At 37.8% G+C, this 17,115-nt stretch overlaps 2 protein-coding genes and 1 pseudogene across 2 annotated transcripts; all 3 read right to left on the bottom strand.

The window, feature by feature from the left end:
• Positions 1-3,727: 3,727 nt before the first annotated feature.
• Positions 3,728-4,647, bottom strand: LOC107708042 (olfactory receptor 52I2-like). Its single transcript, XM_016512190.1, is given in 2 exon segments — positions 3,728-4,239; positions 4,242-4,647. Coding segments are annotated over 2 exon segments (918 nt in total).
• A 1,039-nt stretch (positions 4,648-5,686) lies between these two features.
• Positions 5,687-8,475, bottom strand: LOC107708043 (olfactory receptor 51L1-like; annotated as a pseudogene).
• A 2,179-nt stretch (positions 8,476-10,654) lies between these two features.
• On the bottom strand, positions 10,655-16,319 carry LOC107708044 (olfactory receptor 8J3-like). Its single transcript, XM_016512192.1, has 4 exons — positions 16,189-16,319; positions 14,293-14,404; positions 11,812-11,924; positions 10,655-11,657 (listed from the first exon to the last, which is right to left on the bottom strand). Exons 1-4 carry the CDS (start codon positions 16,317-16,319, stop codon positions 10,655-10,657), a joined length of 1,359 nt encoding a protein of 452 aa, XP_016367678.1.
• Between the last annotated feature and the right edge of the window lie 796 nt (positions 16,320-17,115).

The following is a 17,115-nucleotide window of genomic DNA, read 5'->3' on the forward strand; positions in this document are numbered from 1 at the left end:
AAATCCGGTAGAAGATTGTGTGGTGTGTACTGCCGAATGTTCAGCAGCTCATCCCTGGTAAAACCGATCGTGTTTGAGAAACAAAAAATAGGAAAAACTAACAAAAACAGTACAAACACTGGAGAGCCAAACACTGAGGCTGCCGTCTGCGGCGCCATCGCATAGCATTCATGTGATTGATGCGGCGCTTATACTACCAACACTCGCTTCACATGACTGGCTGCACTATGTGACTGCACACTTCATGCTACCAAGCAGTGATTTGCATAACTAATTACTCTGTTCTTGTCAGCTCTGCTGTCGCATTGAGCTGTAACTTTTGCGTGAATGTGGGCAACCTATAAGGTATTTGACTCTCTGTCAGCTGTTCCGCCGCTTGTTGCGTTTCGGACTGATTTTGACCGCTCTCTGTGTCTTTGCTTTCGGAGATCGAGAGGATAGCCCTAAGGCCATTGGTGAGGGTCTGTGTCGACTTCCAAGCTCCCACTTCTGTGGTTGGCGCTGGCTGGCCTGATTTTAGGATCTATTTCCTGTTTCAGAGGTTTTTCCCGCAACTCAGGTGTTTCGGGGCCTCATGAAGGAGGATCAGTCTGTTGTATTGTCATACCATCCAGCTTCTATGGTGACTACCCGTTTTGGAAGTAACGCTGTCACTTCTAATGTGACTGGTTGCGTTGATTTGGATTTGCATTTGCATTACCTAATCTTGTGCTTGAGTAGCAATTTCATGATGATGACACAGAGGTTCATCCTGCCTCTATCTGAACCGGAGATTGGATCATGACCATCAATCTAGGATGTGTACTTCTGCATCCAGATCATCAAGAGACACAGGAAGTTCCTCAGGCTTGCTTTTGGAATAAAGCTTGCCAATACTGCATCCTTCCATTTGAACTGGCATCGAACGCAAGGTGAAGGGACACATCTCTGGCCCCGTTGTGGCTCCAGGGTGTCTGAGTTTTGAGTCACCTTAACGATTGGCTGGTATTAGCTCAATCACATAAGCCGTTTGGTGATGCTGGCATTTAGGTCAGGATGGCAACACGGCTGTGGTCTTGTACTGATTAGTCAGGGAGGTTTACACTCTCGCCCCCTGTGCAGGTTGGCGAGGTGAGTTCTTCTTTGGGCGCAGACCAAGTTCCTGTCGGTCAGGGCAGTCCATGTCCCAGGTCACCTGAACTCAAGAGTGGATTTGTTCTCGAGACAGAGTTTGGCCAGAGAATGGAGATCGCACCCTCAGGTGGTGAGTCTCATTTGGCAGTGGTCCGGCCAAGTGGAAGTGAACTTGTTTGCTTCAAGCATGACAACACATTGCCCGCTCTGGTTTTTCCCTGTCTCCTCCGTCGCCTTTGGTATGGACGCTCTGGCCCTAGAGTTGACCAGGACCAGGACCAGTCTTCATGTCTTCCCGCCAATCCGTTTGCTCCCAGCGGTTCTGTTCAGTGTACGGACAGACAGAGTGGAACGTCTGCTGTTGGTGGCCCCGTTCTGGCCCACTCAGTCATGGTTCTCGGAATTAGTCAGTCTGTTAGCCGGGCCCTCCTTGGGAGGTTCCCCTCAGACATGACCTGCTGACTCAGGCTCGGGGCATGATTGGCACCCCCATTCGGATTATGGGTGTGGCCCCTGAGTGGAGTGCGTTGATATGTTCCGGTTTCTCGGCAGAGATTACCGACACTATTCTTAATTCTAGGGCTTCCTCCATGAGACGCTTGTATGCCCTTAAGGGGAAGCTTTTTGCCTCCTGGTGTAGGTAACGCAATCTGGACCCAGTCCATTGCCCTGTAGGTCGATACTGAGTTTCTTCAGAGTTGTTTTCTAAGGAGGTGGCCCCTGCCACTCTCAAGATTATGTGGCAGCCATATCTGCTGAGCATGTTCCGTGAGGTGTTTCAGTTGGATGACACCCTCTGGTTTCCCGTTTCATGCAGGGGTCGAGACGGCTTAGGCCTTTCCGCCCGGCACGGATTCCTTCTTGGGACTTATCTATCATTTAGGAAGGCCTGGCAGGTCATCCATTTGAGCCGTTTAAGTCTGTGTCAGATAACTTTGACCTTTAAGACGGTTATTTTGGTGGTTCTATCCTCTCTTAAGAGAAATGGGGATCTGCAGGCTCTTTATATCAGCCGTTCTTGTATGGACTTTGCCCCGGGGCTGGTTAATGTCTTACTGTGACCTAGGCCTGTGTACGTTCCTAGGTTGCTTCGACTTCGTTTCGCTTTCAGCAAGTGGTTGGAGGCTTTCTCCCCTGCTGATTGCTGGGTCAGATAGTGATGTGCAACTTGTGAGTCTTGCCTGGTGAGGGCGTTGAAGATCTATGTCGACCGCACAGTCCAGTGGTGTGGATCTGACCAGTTGTTTGTATGATTGGTGTTAAAAACAAAGGAGCTGCAGTCACTAAACAGAGAATGTCTCATTGGATAGTGGAGGCTATCTCTTGGCTTATGAGGCGCATGGTCTGACCTCACCTCTAGGGGTGCGTGCTCATTCACGAGAGCAATGGCTTCTTCTCAGGCTCTTTTTAAAGGGTCTTTGTTGGAAGATATCTGTGCTGCGACGGGAGGGTCCTCTCCCAGCACTTCGTTAAGTTATACAGTCTGGCCATATGGTTGGCTCCTGGCTCCCGGGTCTTATCCACTTAAGAAGTCGCTTTCCTCGGTCTTCCAGCTCTCTTCAGGTACATGAAGGTGTTATGGTATAGCGTTCCCATAGCGACCGCTGTCGCAGCATTGAAGTGAACCTATGAAAGAGAACGTCTCGGTTACGTATGTAACCTTGGTTCCCTGACTAGGGAACGAGATGCTGCGAAGCCGGCCATTCTCGTACCTTCGATAGCACTTCCTTCGTCATGTGGAAATCTGATGAAATAGCACGCAGCACGCTGATATGGCATACGTGACGTATGCACGGGGCGGTGCTAAGCGCTATTGGCCAATGAATTGGCGTGATGGTATAAGGGCTTCAGACATTCGTCACACTGTAGGTGTTCCCATAGAGACCTCTGTCGCAGCATCTCGTTCCCTATTCAGGGAACCAAGGTTACAAACATAACTGAGACGTTTGTCGGTTTCTTCTTCACTGTTTCTGTTTATTTTGGAAATTCTGTACAGAAGATGTGTAATAGCGCCCCCTACCGTATAACAATGAAAACATTCTCGGAGCACAAGTAGGCTATAGCTAAAATAAATGTCAATTTTTTCTAAGTATAAGTCAAGTATAATTAAATGTCATTTTAAGTATATTTCTGAGATTTCTGAGAAGTACATAAAGCAAATTTCTGAGAAGTACATAAAAAGTAGACTGAAAGTATACTTTCCTATTTTTTAGTTTAAAAGAAGTATACTAATAGCATACTTGAATAAACTTCTTTTTCGTAAGGGGAGTTAGGGTGTTTGATTAGGGTTGGAGCTAAACTCTTCAGGACAGTACACCAGGACCAAAGTTGCCCATCCCTGCTATAGGTAGACCAAGTGGTTAAAAATATGACTCCGCAAACAGACACTTATGCTTTGAATTTGATATATTTTTATATACATACCCAACCTGCAAAAACATAAAGAGAATTTACAGGTTATCTAGACTAAACAAACTATTTCAGATCTTCATACCACACATCAGGAGTGAAAAAAGCCAGTTAACAAATATCACATATGTACATTCACACCGAATCAAATGCTGATCAATTCAAGTAAGATAAATGTGAATATTAAACATATTCTGTTCATAGCTTAGTTCACTGGTATTATCTGTGTCTTTATTTGTTTGCAACAAAAATACACTTTAACACGCTCAGCAAATTGTTTATCTCTTAACCCGTAGATCAATGGGCTTAGTAACCTTGGTAGAATATTTGACAACAAAAAAAGAATAAACAGAATGGTTGATCGACTCCGAGGAAAAATATCTATAAGTGCTGTACTGATGAGTGGGGTGATGTAGGACATCATACACAGTAAAAGCTGACCTCCGTGCAGCAGTATCGTGTTCCGGGCCTTTCTAGCAGACACTCGATCTGTACTAGCAGCGTTTGCTGCAGAAAGAACCTTGAAGTAGGTGACGATCAGCGTAGTCCACACAAATAACAAATACACAACATTCGACACAGTATCATTGACTGCGTGTTGCCAGGTGTTGTAAATGAACACCCTGTGACATAAAATGGCAGTAGAGAAAAAGCTTGCCGGTCGAGTTGATAATGTGATGAATATATCACTGAAAGCTGGCACTGCTGACAGAGTCCTATGAACCAGATGAGCACGTAGGTCCTGCGAACTGTACATATTTGCGGGTGATGTAATGGCTTGCAAATGGCAATGTATCGCTCTATGGACATGCAGGCCAGATTTAGTGGAGAGTTCTTGGTGACTATAACGGCAACAAATAGCAAAACACAGCAAACTGAGAGACTGAAGGTACCCACAACATATATTGTGACTTGTAAGCCCACGGAAATGGACAGCATTATTATGTCATTGATTACCAAATGGGTGTATAAAATGTATCTTGGGTCACTATAGAAAATAGTATTTTTGAAGAAGACAAGCACAAATGTCCCATTGATATAGTTGATGATTAGGTCGAGGACTACACTGATGAAGTTCTTGATGAATGTGTCATAAAACTGATCCATTGGAATGGTGCTGTTCATTATGATCCTGTAACCTGCAACAGCTGAAGAATTCCAGTGGTTAAATTACTTACAGACTTAGATACGTACACTATAGATAAGTACACTATAATTGGAATAATATGTTGTAGTGTCTCAGCAGTCAATGTCAGCATTTCAATTATCAGTATAAAGTTATACAAGCTCACTTAAAGTACTGTATATAATACATTAGCATTATAAAAAACAATATTAATTAGGTAATGCTGAAGAGAAAAGACATTCACATTTTCCATGATTGTAGTGAGACTTTACAAATTTCATGACACTGAATACATAAACTGACCTGCCGTATTGCTATGGCAAATGCATGATAGCCTCTTCTGTATTTGTTGTTACAATGATGCAATGGTTGTGCTCTCTGAAGGGCAAACTGAACAACTGAGGATTTGTGCTGAATTAATGAGCTTCTTTAAGATGATGTAAGCTTGATCAAGGTTTGCATGACCTAGATGTTTTTTTTTTTTTTTACCATTTGGGCAGTTTAAATGACAATGTCCTGCAATGTGGCCTGATAGACTGCATCTAAAACTATTCCAAACAATAATTCTAATGTTAATAAGCTGTATAGTACATGCAGTTTCATATGAGTAACCTCATACTGCTTTAAAAACTACATGGAATATTTGTACTTTTAAAATTACACCGCAGGGCTTTTTTAATTAAAAAAACAAGAACACCAGTTATAGCAACTATATACTTTGCTCATACACATACACATTTTAACTTAAAATTGTAACATTTTTTAAAATCAAATTTAACTACCCTATCTTATATATTATTATAAACCTTTATATAAAGTTTTTATAGTGCCAAAAGTGTTTATCAATTTAGCAATGTGAAGGGCTTCTTTTCAAACAGGTCTTTCATTATTTTGTTCTTTTGAATCATATAGTTTTCTGTATCAACAATTTCTTCAAATGTCCTGTTGCCTGTTAAAATTAAATTTTCGATTTCTGAAAAATTTCTCGACTCCAAAAATCAGTGTCACCTACAAATCATACATGAAATGAACAAAACACTATCCAGGCTTTTGAGAGAATTGTCTGGCTGTGACAGAATTGTCTACTTTGTGTGCTTTAGAGACAAAGTACCTGAGCCAATACTTGCGAAACTTCTCATCCCTGAACCCATAAATCATAGGACTGAGAAATCGTGGGATAATGTAGACCAGAAGAAAATTAACATAACGGATCTCTAGGCCGTACATTGGAAACAGCTGTATGAGCGGAACCTGCATGGACGGCACGACAAACGCCAGCATGCACAGCAGCAGCTGAACCCCATGGAGTAACACTGTGTTACGGGCCTTCTTGGCTGACACCAGGTCAGTGGAGGCCGCACGGGCCGTCAGCATGATCTTATAGTACGTATAAAGCAAAGTCAAGAAGACAAAAGAGAAATACACACTATCAAACACGCAGTTCTTGTAATAAATCGAATGGTCTCGGAATAGAAGTGAGTGATCGCAGAAAATGGATGTGTGGAAGAACAGTGGTGGTTCTTTGGCCACGGTGATGAAAAGATCAGTGATGGGGGGAGTGAGGCTCAGGAGGAATATGACCCCGATCATCCACATGGTGCGTGCGACAGTGCAGATGTGGCTGTAATGGAGGGGGAAGCAGATGGAGATGTAGCACTCCAGGGCCATGCCGGCCAGGATGAGCGGGGTGGAGCGCGTGGTCGTCGCAGCGGTCAAGATCAGTGGACAGCAGGCAGACGCCAGAATCTTTGAAAAGGCATAACTCACCTAGAACAGGAAGAAAAGAACACAAACGACATGCACACTGGAAACGACATTGTTTCATTATACAGTAATTATGCTTAAACACATTTGTTTTCATCTGTTCAAACTGTCTTAAGGATTTATTCAGTTTTTTGAGTAAAAATTAAAATGTTTTAAATTTTTATCGTATGAAAATTGTTACAATTAATGATTTAACAATCTAAAAACAAAATAAAATAGTAACAAAATAGAAAAGATATTCACTCACAAGCACTTGTTTCATTTTTACATTTTTAAAAGAAAAAATAAACATTTTAAATTTTTTTTGGAAAGAAATAAAAATTAAATTCATCAAAAGTGACAGTAATTAAATTTGCTACAAGAGATTTCTATTTCAAATAATGCTGATTTTTTAAAACTTTCTACTCATAAATGATGTATTACAAAAATATCAACACTGAGTTTTAAACTAAAAATGAATTTAAACTAAAAATAAAAACATTTAAAGTTACGTTTTCAATTTTAGTGATATGATATTGCAACAAATGATTCAACTTTCTACTTTTTTTGGGTGGTGGTGGGGGGAGGGGTAATAATAAGATAATAATAAGAAAAGAGCAGCAGATCAGCATATTAGAATGATGTGGAAACTGAAGACTGGAGTAATGATGCTGAAAATTCAACTTTGCATCACAAAAAATAAATGCATTTTAAGATATAATCAAACAGAAAACTTTTTTTTTTAAACTGTGATAATATTTCACAATATTACTTAGTTTTACTTTAAATATTTAAAATAAATGCCACATCATTTTAAGATATAATCAAACAGAAAACTTTTTTTTTAAACTGTGATAATATTTCACAATATTACTTAGTTTTACTTTAAATATTTAAAATAAATGCCACATGCTTGATATTTTGAATCCAATGCAATTGTATTCAGGCATTTATAAGTGTCCTTTAAATAATTTTTTTGGCCCTGTATTTCATCTCAATACTAACCACATACAAGGAGGTGACCAGTGTCAGTTGTACACCATCATTAATGACCATGCAGATAAACATGATATAACGTGGATCTTCATAGAAGAAACGGTGCTTGCGGAAAGTGGACACCATACTGCAGTTAAGGATACTGAGTGCCAGCCACACAAGCATGGCCACAATGTTTTTAGTGAGAGCAGCGCTGAAGCTGTCCCGCGGTATGACATTCAGAAGTAGTAAAGTGCTGGAGTTCATGTTCTCAACCTGAGATGATAAAGCACACATTATAGACACAGTGTACACAACTACACACAATACAGTAATAGGCTACACATTCTTGCATTGTACCATTCATCTTTTTACTCTGTAAAGCTTTAAAATTTTTAATTATTTAACATTTGTTATAGAGCAGTATGGCTATATAAGCAAGTATATAATACCTACATGCATATGCATGAAGATATACTTTTTCTATTGCTAGAGCAACTGCTGCACAATTAAATAAATATGAACACTTAAACAGCTATGTTTCCTGAACGAAATAAAATAAACATGACTTGTAAGGCACAGTATGTCTCAGCGTAATGTTATTTTCCAATTTGCTTCATTTAAGATATCTAGCTAGAGTTTAGAGATATGGTTAGTCAGATCCACTCTTACCTAAAATGCCGCCTGCCCTGTCTGAAAGTCCAGGCCTGTGGTGAATCTTATACCGTATGGATGTGATATAGATCAGGGCAGCTGATTGGAGGATGCACAGAAAACTCTTCAGGGGTTTGGCATTAGCACAGTTTTGTTTTTCCCAGGGACCAAAAGATGTAAACAGAGGTGCAAACCAACACCAACACATTCTCGCTCCCAACTCGTCACATACAGTATTGACACTTGGTCAGGACCCCTGCGTCATTAATGACCATATGTATGAATAGAATATAGCGAGGGTCTTCGTAAAAGATCTGATGCCTGAAGAATGTGGCCAGGACACTGCCATTGATGTAGCTGAGGAGGAACCACACCAGGACCACGATGAAGTTCTTAATGAAGGCCATGGTGAACGTGTCTCTCATGAGAAGTTGTTGGCCTCTGGTTAAATTCATCATCTTCAGGCCTTAAGTCTGAAAAAAAGAGGAAAACCCCATGTAAATGCATGCCAATCTTGCCTATTCATTTTTTTTATAGGCTAATATCTCAAGATATTGTTGGATATTTAATTTGTTTGATGCTTTTATCCAAAGTAGCTTACATTGCATTCAAGATACACACTTGATCAGATCTATCTATCTGTCTATCTATTTATACACAGTATGTAATATATATTTTAGTATACAGTATATATCTGATTAGTGTGTATCCCGAATGCAGTGTAAGCCACTTTGGTTAAAAGCAGCAAACAAATTAAATATAAATATTTTTATGACTGGTGGTGCACTAAATGTAATAATTTAAGAATCATCCTCTGAAGAATGGTTGGGGCTAGAAGGGATATACAGCTAAGGCCAGACTGTCCTACTAGGCAAGCGCACATCAATATTGTATCATTTTTGTCAAGCTGAACAACAATTAATTACTGTATTTGCATTATTGTAAGGTTAGGTTTAGGGTTGGGTGTAGACGTTAATAAAACACATAATCTGATCTAATAGGTATAAATTTAATTTATTGTTATTTTCTGGCCGTAGCTGCATCCCTTATACCCACAACCCTGAAAAAACCCGATCTCATGAAATTGCGTATAAATAATACTCCAAATAAAAACGAAAACTCGTGGTATTGATATGCAAAAATGGACTTTGGCGTATATGCAGGCCAAAGTCCATTTTTGCGTATCAATACCACGAGTTTTTGTTTTTATTTGGCGTACTATTTATACGCATTTTCATGAGACCGTGCCGACAAAACAGCAGTATAGCATTAAAACCTTCATTGTTAATGTTATCACATGTTTATGTGATAGCAAAGATATTTAAAAAGCAAAGATATTCCTATAATATGTTTGATACACAAATACTCACATAAACCAATTGTAACATACAGCTGTGCTCAATATTATTCATACCCTTGGTAAATATGATCAAAGAAGGCTGTGAAAATATCTATGTCGTCCTAATGCACGGTGAGGAGGAGAGTTTGAGTGGCCAAAGACTCCAAGGATCACAGTTGGAGAACTGCAGAAAATAGCTGAGTCGTGGGGTCACAGAAAGCCTCAAAAACAAAAAAACAAAAAAATAAACAATGTTGTTTGGGAGAGTTTCAAGAAAAAAACTAGAAAAGAAAACGCTCTCATGCTTAGTAAATATATATAGGAAAAATAAGATTTTGAAATAGGATATATCAGAATAGGCCTAGTTTTAGGGGGCATTTTTCTAAGAACATCATATATGTCCGAATTATTATTTTTCCGACATACGTTTCACTAAGCTTGTGTTTTATTTTCTTTATTTGCCCCAGTGACATAACTAATGACATTTCCTTAGATGGAGGTAATATCAATTTATTAATATATATATATATATATATATATATGATGTATTTGATATGTACATTTTATATATATATATATATATATATATACACACACACATACATAATTATTTTAATTATGTAGATCATGAATCTCTCTTAGTGTAACTAACATTACAGATCATAATAATGAGAAAACACAGTTATTAGATATCACATGGTATGTGATCTGAAATGTGATGAGAAAATTACAGCTTTTCATTTATACTATTTACACAAACATCCACAGAAAATGAGTCAGATTTGCAAAATCTAAAAGCTGAGAAAAAGAAAAAGGTCAATTGAAACTACTAATTTAGTAACGTATGTGTGTTTTCATTGTACAATGTAAAGGAGTATTTCCATTGGCATTTTTTATGCTGGTATGTCTGGGAAGTTCAGGTACAGCTGCCATACACTCTGAATAAGCATTTGTTTTGTTACTTGTTTATGCTTAACTTCCTTCAAACGTTCTTATTATCTTATGCAATTTCTCACTTTAAAAATTACATTGTTTCCTGCAAAACAAGATCCAATCTGGATGATAACTAAACATCTGGGTACATTAAGTTTAATATTATGAGCCAGTGCTGGGGTCTCTATCCACCTCGGTAGCGTCAATCATTCATTACATTTCAATGTATTAATTCTGCTCATTGTACATGTAGTGCAGTATATATTTATTAAATAATTTTTCAAACAAATCATATTCATCCACAGATGTTGCTTACAAAGCCAACATTTATTTTCTTCACAATATTTTAATAAAGTGAACTTTCACATGGATTTATTAGAAACTTTTGCCAAATTCCCACTGGGTTGGAGATTTTGTGTTTTTCTCCTCATCTTGAACATTGTACACAGTAAGTATCTTTTCAGGTATTTGCAAAACATTTGATCTCTCATGCCATACACAATTGGACTGATAAACCTGGGCATTATCTGGATTACTAAATAACTTGAGAATCTCGTATCTATAATAAACAGCGGAAACATTTCTGCGAGCAGCCTGTCCAGGAAGGGCCCGACAAACGTTAGCATGCACATCAGAAGCTGGATCCCGTGTAGGATGATGGTACTCCGAGCTTTGCGAGCATCTGAGTTCGTGGCCTTTGCAACAAACATGATCTTCAAGTAAGTATACACTATAGTGAGCCACACAAAGGTCAGGTAAATGATGTACACAACATTTCTCTTTTCTACTATATATGGGTTATCAAACATATAATCTCTGATGCAGGGGATGTTGCTGTAGAAGAAGGTTAGAGGTTTTGTAGCCAACAGGATGAACAGGTCTGGTAGAACCTGAATGGCACTCAGGACCCAGATCAGGCCGATAAGGATGTACGTTTTACGTACGGTACAGATCTGAGCATGACGTAAAGGGTTGCATATGGCTATATAGCGCTCTATAGCCATGGTAGCGAGATTCAGCGGTGTGTTGAGCGTTGTGAATATAACACTCATCAATAAAACACAGCAGAAAGAGACATTGAGAGTAAACACAGTGTAGCTTAAAATGTGAAGGACGACTGCAATCATCAGCTGAATCATGTCATTGAACACCATGTGAATGAAGAGAATGTAGCGAGGGTTTCCGGTGAAGATCTCATGCTTGATGAAGGTGTGGACGAGCGTGCCATTGATATAGTTGATGGAGATGCACAAACCGACCACGATCACATTCCTAGTCACCGCTGAGCTAAAGCTGTCCCGCAGATACTTGGGTTGTGTGATGTTACCCACAAGTGAAACGTTCATTTTTTGATAGCACCGCTTTCTGGACAAAAAAGAGAAGAGCATGTAGGAGGTGTAACAATGTGCGTCAAGATAACTAAGATAGAGCAATGTTATTCTCAATGTAAAATTCAGTTGCATCAACAAATTCACATCAAAGTGAGTCACATAAAGTTCAGTTGTCTTTCCAGTCATACCTCTGCAGCTGCTCCAGTCTGGTGTGAAGGAAGTAGAAGAGAAACCTCATTTTATACCATGTGATTTCTGTCTTTGGAATAGAGGTCGGTCTCACCTTTGCGATCCCAAAGAACTGCGCATGACAACCTCATGTGATGTCAGAAGAATTCAAGTATTTGTCCAAATGTTTTCCTATGAAGGGCCAAACATCAAACTTGATTGAGTGCTGTATAGGCTGCAAGTAAATGCTACTTTATATCCAACTGTATTATGATAAAATGTAAAATGAAAAAATAAAAATGTATCAAATTCACTTATATTCTCTTTTAATGCAATAAACAAACAAAAAATGTTAAAACAAAGTGATAAATTAGAAATGAAGATATGCAAAGAACGAGATGGGGCCCCTCCCACCAGCAGTGATGTCATGTACAAAAATGTATTGTGCATCTGCTGCAATTATACTACTGAGTCCGTTTCTTCTATTTACTTAACTGATTTATCAGTAATGAATGTGGTGAATTATCATTGCATTAATGAATTTCATGTAGGCTAATGGCCAGCACGTTTCACTGTCCTATAAGCCTCGCTAACTGTTTAAAAAAATTATACAAGCAAAATTCATGTCTTTCAGTAAGAAAACGAACAGTAAAAAAAAAAAAAAAACTAGGAGAAAAACAAATTAAAAGAATTACTATATATGCTAAATTTTTGAGAAAATTTTTGAGCGTTTTGGTGCGCAAAGTCTTTGACTGCAGCTTTAATGTCGATGTTGCGAGCGCGGGCATTCTCAATACTTAGAGCTAAACTGGGCAGACTTCTTTCTTGTAACATTGTGCTCCGGAGAAATGTCTTGATCACTTTCAATTTCGAGAACGAACGATTAATTGCATGACAAAATCTGGTGACAAGTCGTCAGTGAACCGCTAAACAGTGATGAATGGTGTCTTGCTTGTATGACCAACCAGCGTTGGTATATGACTAAATTACGATTAACTGTTGGAAAAACAATGCAGTGATCGCGCTGGCGCCTCACGCGTACACACAACATTTTTGCTACCTTGACATCGCAGCCTGTTCGTTATCAAAATAAAATACATAAAGAAACATAAAAGTTACAATGCTCAATTGAAAAAGTCCGTTGTTGCGTTCAGAGTGACCAACGCCTCACTGTGCTGTTATAGCCTTTGTGAAGGATGATGATTTACGTCGATAATGCGAGTTAAGTGTAAAACCTATACGTAATAAATATTATTTTAGCATCCAAATACACTGAACAAAATTATAAACGCAACACTTTTGTTTTTGCCCCCATTTTTCATGAGCTGAACTCAAAGATCTAAGACTTTTTCTATGTACACAAAAGGCCTATTTCTCTCAAATATTGTTCACAATCTGTCTAACGGTGCGGTTGTCTTAGAAGTATAGTGCTTATGACAAGTGAAATGTGAGAAAAATTTGATTTTCCCCAGTTGTTGTTTTAGAACATTAAGCCCACTCCACTGCACTACCTTTGCACTCACGTCTCGCGTCTTTTGCAGTGTCTCGAAGCACTGCCTTTTAGAATGTCCTGCGACGGGGCCTCCACGCACCGCATTCCGCGGCAGATCACACAATAAATAAACGCATAATCGCTTACTTTATGTCCTCCGTGTTTACATTGGCAGTATTACAGCGCGCTGCGCAAGTGTTGCCAAGTCCACAGTTATACCTCGGAATTGGGCTACATTTTCATCGTTGCCGGCCGCGGGTTGTTTTTCAACTCCGTGGGTTAAAGCGACCCACTAACTTTTGAACCTTTTTCATATTGTAGTTTTTACTGATGAAAAAAAAAAAACATAAATGTAAAATCACTGTAACCCCTGGAATATCTACTATCAATTATTTCTATAAAAACATTAAAATTAAAAATTAAAATTAATAAGGCAACAAAGGGTTAAATTGCTACTAATTGCTCCCTGTCTTATTTGTCCTCATTAAATTAAATACATGTAACTTCATCTTAATATATATATGTAGTTTGGGGTCAGAAAATGAATACTTTTATTCAGCAAGGTTGCATTAAATTGATCAAATGTGACAGTAAAGACTTTTACATTGTTACAAAAATGTCTGCTTTAGACAAATACAATTCTTTTTAATTTTTCTATTTTCATGAAAGGGTCTTGAAAAAAACTTGGATCATGGTTTCCACAAAATATGAATGTTGAAATTTTCAACATTAATAATAATAAGAAATGCTTCTTGAGCAGCAAATCAGCATATTAGAATGATTTCTGAAGGATCATGTGACTGCGCACGCTTTACAAATTACAAATACAAATTTTTCCTGCATGTCATGTGTGGGGCTCCGTACATAAGCCACTTTAAGCATAAAAATATCCACTTCGATTATGGTGCGGTTGTCTTAAAGTATAGTGTTTATGACAAGTGAAATGTGAGAAAAATGTGATTTTCCCCGGTTGTTGTTTTAGAACATTAAGCCCGCTCCACTGCACTACCTTTGCGCTCACGTCTCGCGTCTTTTGCAGTGTCTCGAAGCACTGCCTTTTAGAATGTCCTGCGACGGGGCCCCCACGCACCGCAGGGGCTGCGGGGGTGTCCCGTACACCACTGTATACAAGCAAAACATGAGGGCTCGCATCATAAATGTTTCAAAACTCTGCTCTCTTCTGTCACATCCTTGTCTTTATTTTTCATATTGCCTGCGCATAATTTCGCTGGCTTCTGCGGCAGATCACACAATAAATAAATGCATAATCGCTTACTTTATGTCCTCTGTGTTTACATTGGCCGTATGACAGCGCGCTGCGCAAGTGTTGCCAAGTCCACAGTTTTACCTCGGAATTGGTCTACATTTTCATCGTTGCCGGCCGCGTGTTGTTTTTCAACTCCGTGGGTTAAAGCGACCCCACTAACTTTTGAACCTTTTTCATATTGTAGTTTTTACTGATGAAAAAAAAAAAACATAAATGTAAAATCACTGTAACCCCTGGAATATCTACTATCAATTATTTCTATAAAAACATTAAAATTAAAAATTAAAATTAATAAGGCAACAAAGGGTTAAATTGCTACTAATTGCTCCCTGTCTTATTTGTCCTCATTAAATTAAATACATGTAACTTCATCTTAATATATATATGTAGTTTGGGGTCAGAAAATGAATACTTTTATTCAGCAAGGTTGCATTAAATTGATCAAATGTGACAGTAAAGACTTTTACATTGTTACAAAAATGTCTGCTTTAAACAAATACAATTCTTTTTAATTTTTCTATTTTCATGAAAGGGTCTTGAAAAAAACTTGGATCATGGTTTCCACAAAATATGAATGTTGAAATTTTCAACATTAATAATAATAAGAAATGCTTCTTGAGCAGCAAATCAGCATATTAGAATGATTTCTGAAGGATCATGTGACACTGAAGACTGGAGTAATGATGCTGAAAGTTAAGCTTTGCATCGCAGGAATAAATTACATTTCAAAATATATTTAAATATACAACCGCTATTTTAAATTGTAATAAAATTTCACAATATTGCTGTTTTTACTATTTTTGAAAAAAAAAAATATGTAGTTTGGGGTCAGAAAATGAATACTTTTATTCAGCAAGGTTGCATTAAATTGATCAAATGTGACAGTAAAGACTTTTACATTGTTACAAAAATGTCTGCTTTAAACAAATACAATTCTTTTTAATTTTTCTATTTTCATGAAAGGGTCCTGAAAAAAACTTGGATCATGGTTTCCACAAAATATGAAGCAGCACAACTATTTTCAACATTAATAATAATAAGAAATGTTTCTTGAGCAGCAAATCAGCATATTAGAATGATTTCTGAAGGATCATGTGACACTGAAGACTGGAGTAATGATGCTGAAAGTTAAGCTTTGCATCGCAGGAATAAATTACATTTCAAAATATATTAAAATATACAACCGCTATTTTAAATTGTAATAAAATTTCACAATATTGCTGTTTTTACTGTATTTTTGCTCAAATAAATGCAGCCTTGATAAGCATTTAAAAAATCTTTAGAATGGTAACGTTGACTTTAAATGTATTTTATTTTGGTTTGACCAAATACATGATTCGTATAGACATCAAATTGTCAGTTAAATAAAGTGAACTTACATCACCTCATCTTCACTTCATCTTCATATCACACACCTGTCAAAAAACAAACAAACAATTAATTCCAGCCTTTCTGGAAAACCATGCCCTTTTCTTCAACATGTGTTTGTGTTCCTAAAAAAAGGCAATAATTCACAAAAGGGAGCTTTGTTGAGATAACAAGACATTTGTCCTTTCGACATCTGAGTATTGGACTCTGAGCTGCAGGATGTTTGTGGTAATTAACACGCTTTCACTGAGGCTAGCGGGAATCTCTGACATTTCACGACCTCCACCGAGCCTAGACTGAGCAAGAGTGATGGCACGAGAGACTCGAGCATCTCGGGCCCCAGAGATCTGCAGGCAAAAGGGCAAAGCAGCCAGGAACACTTGTTGTTCTGAAGCTTGCATCCCTGGGAGTGATTAGCACGTCTGTGGAGAGATGCAGAAAAGATCATGGAACATAATAAACCAGATTACTTTAGCTGTTTAAAGGTCTGCTGGCATCAAGAGAGATTTTGTTTTGAAATGTTAACACTAATGGTCTCTTGCGTTTGGATTACATGGCGGCTGATGTAAATGTTGATAAATCACTAAGTCTGAAAAAAGTTTGTGATGTATATGCCATATTTAAGTACACTGTAAAAATGACTTTTCAAAGTTGAAATAAAACAAAGATTATTGGAGTAGGTTTTACAAGAAAATATTATTTCAGTCTTTCTCCCTCAAAATTTTACATTTATCTCAATGTTTTACTTGCCATTTCTTTGCCATTTCTTTCTGAATGAAAAGTAAATCTAAAAGTAATTAAAAAAATAATAATACACATTATTGTATATGATTTTCATTGGTCCCATAGATATACAGGTGCATCTCAATACATTAGAATGTCGTGGAAAAGTTCATTTATTTCAGTAATTCAACTCAAATTGTGAAACTCGTGTATTAAATAAATTCAATGCACACAGACTGAAGTAGTTTAAATCTTTGGTTCCTTTAATTGTGATGATTCTGGCTCACATTTAACAAAAACCCACCAATTCACTATCTCAACAAATTAGAATATACAGATACATAGTAGATTTATTATATATTATTGTAGAACCTTTCTTGAGGCATCATATTCAGAATGACAGCAGTCTGAAAACATCTTTATTTCACACTGTGAAAGAATACAGACACACTTTGAACGTTTTAAAAAGGAGTG

This window comes from Sinocyclocheilus rhinocerous, unplaced genomic scaffold, assembly GCF_001515625.1.
Source record: "Sinocyclocheilus rhinocerous isolate Xijiao unplaced genomic scaffold, SAMN03320098_v1.1 scaffold113, whole genome shotgun sequence".
Taxonomy (NCBI): domain Eukaryota; kingdom Metazoa; phylum Chordata; class Actinopteri; order Cypriniformes; family Cyprinidae; genus Sinocyclocheilus; species Sinocyclocheilus rhinocerous.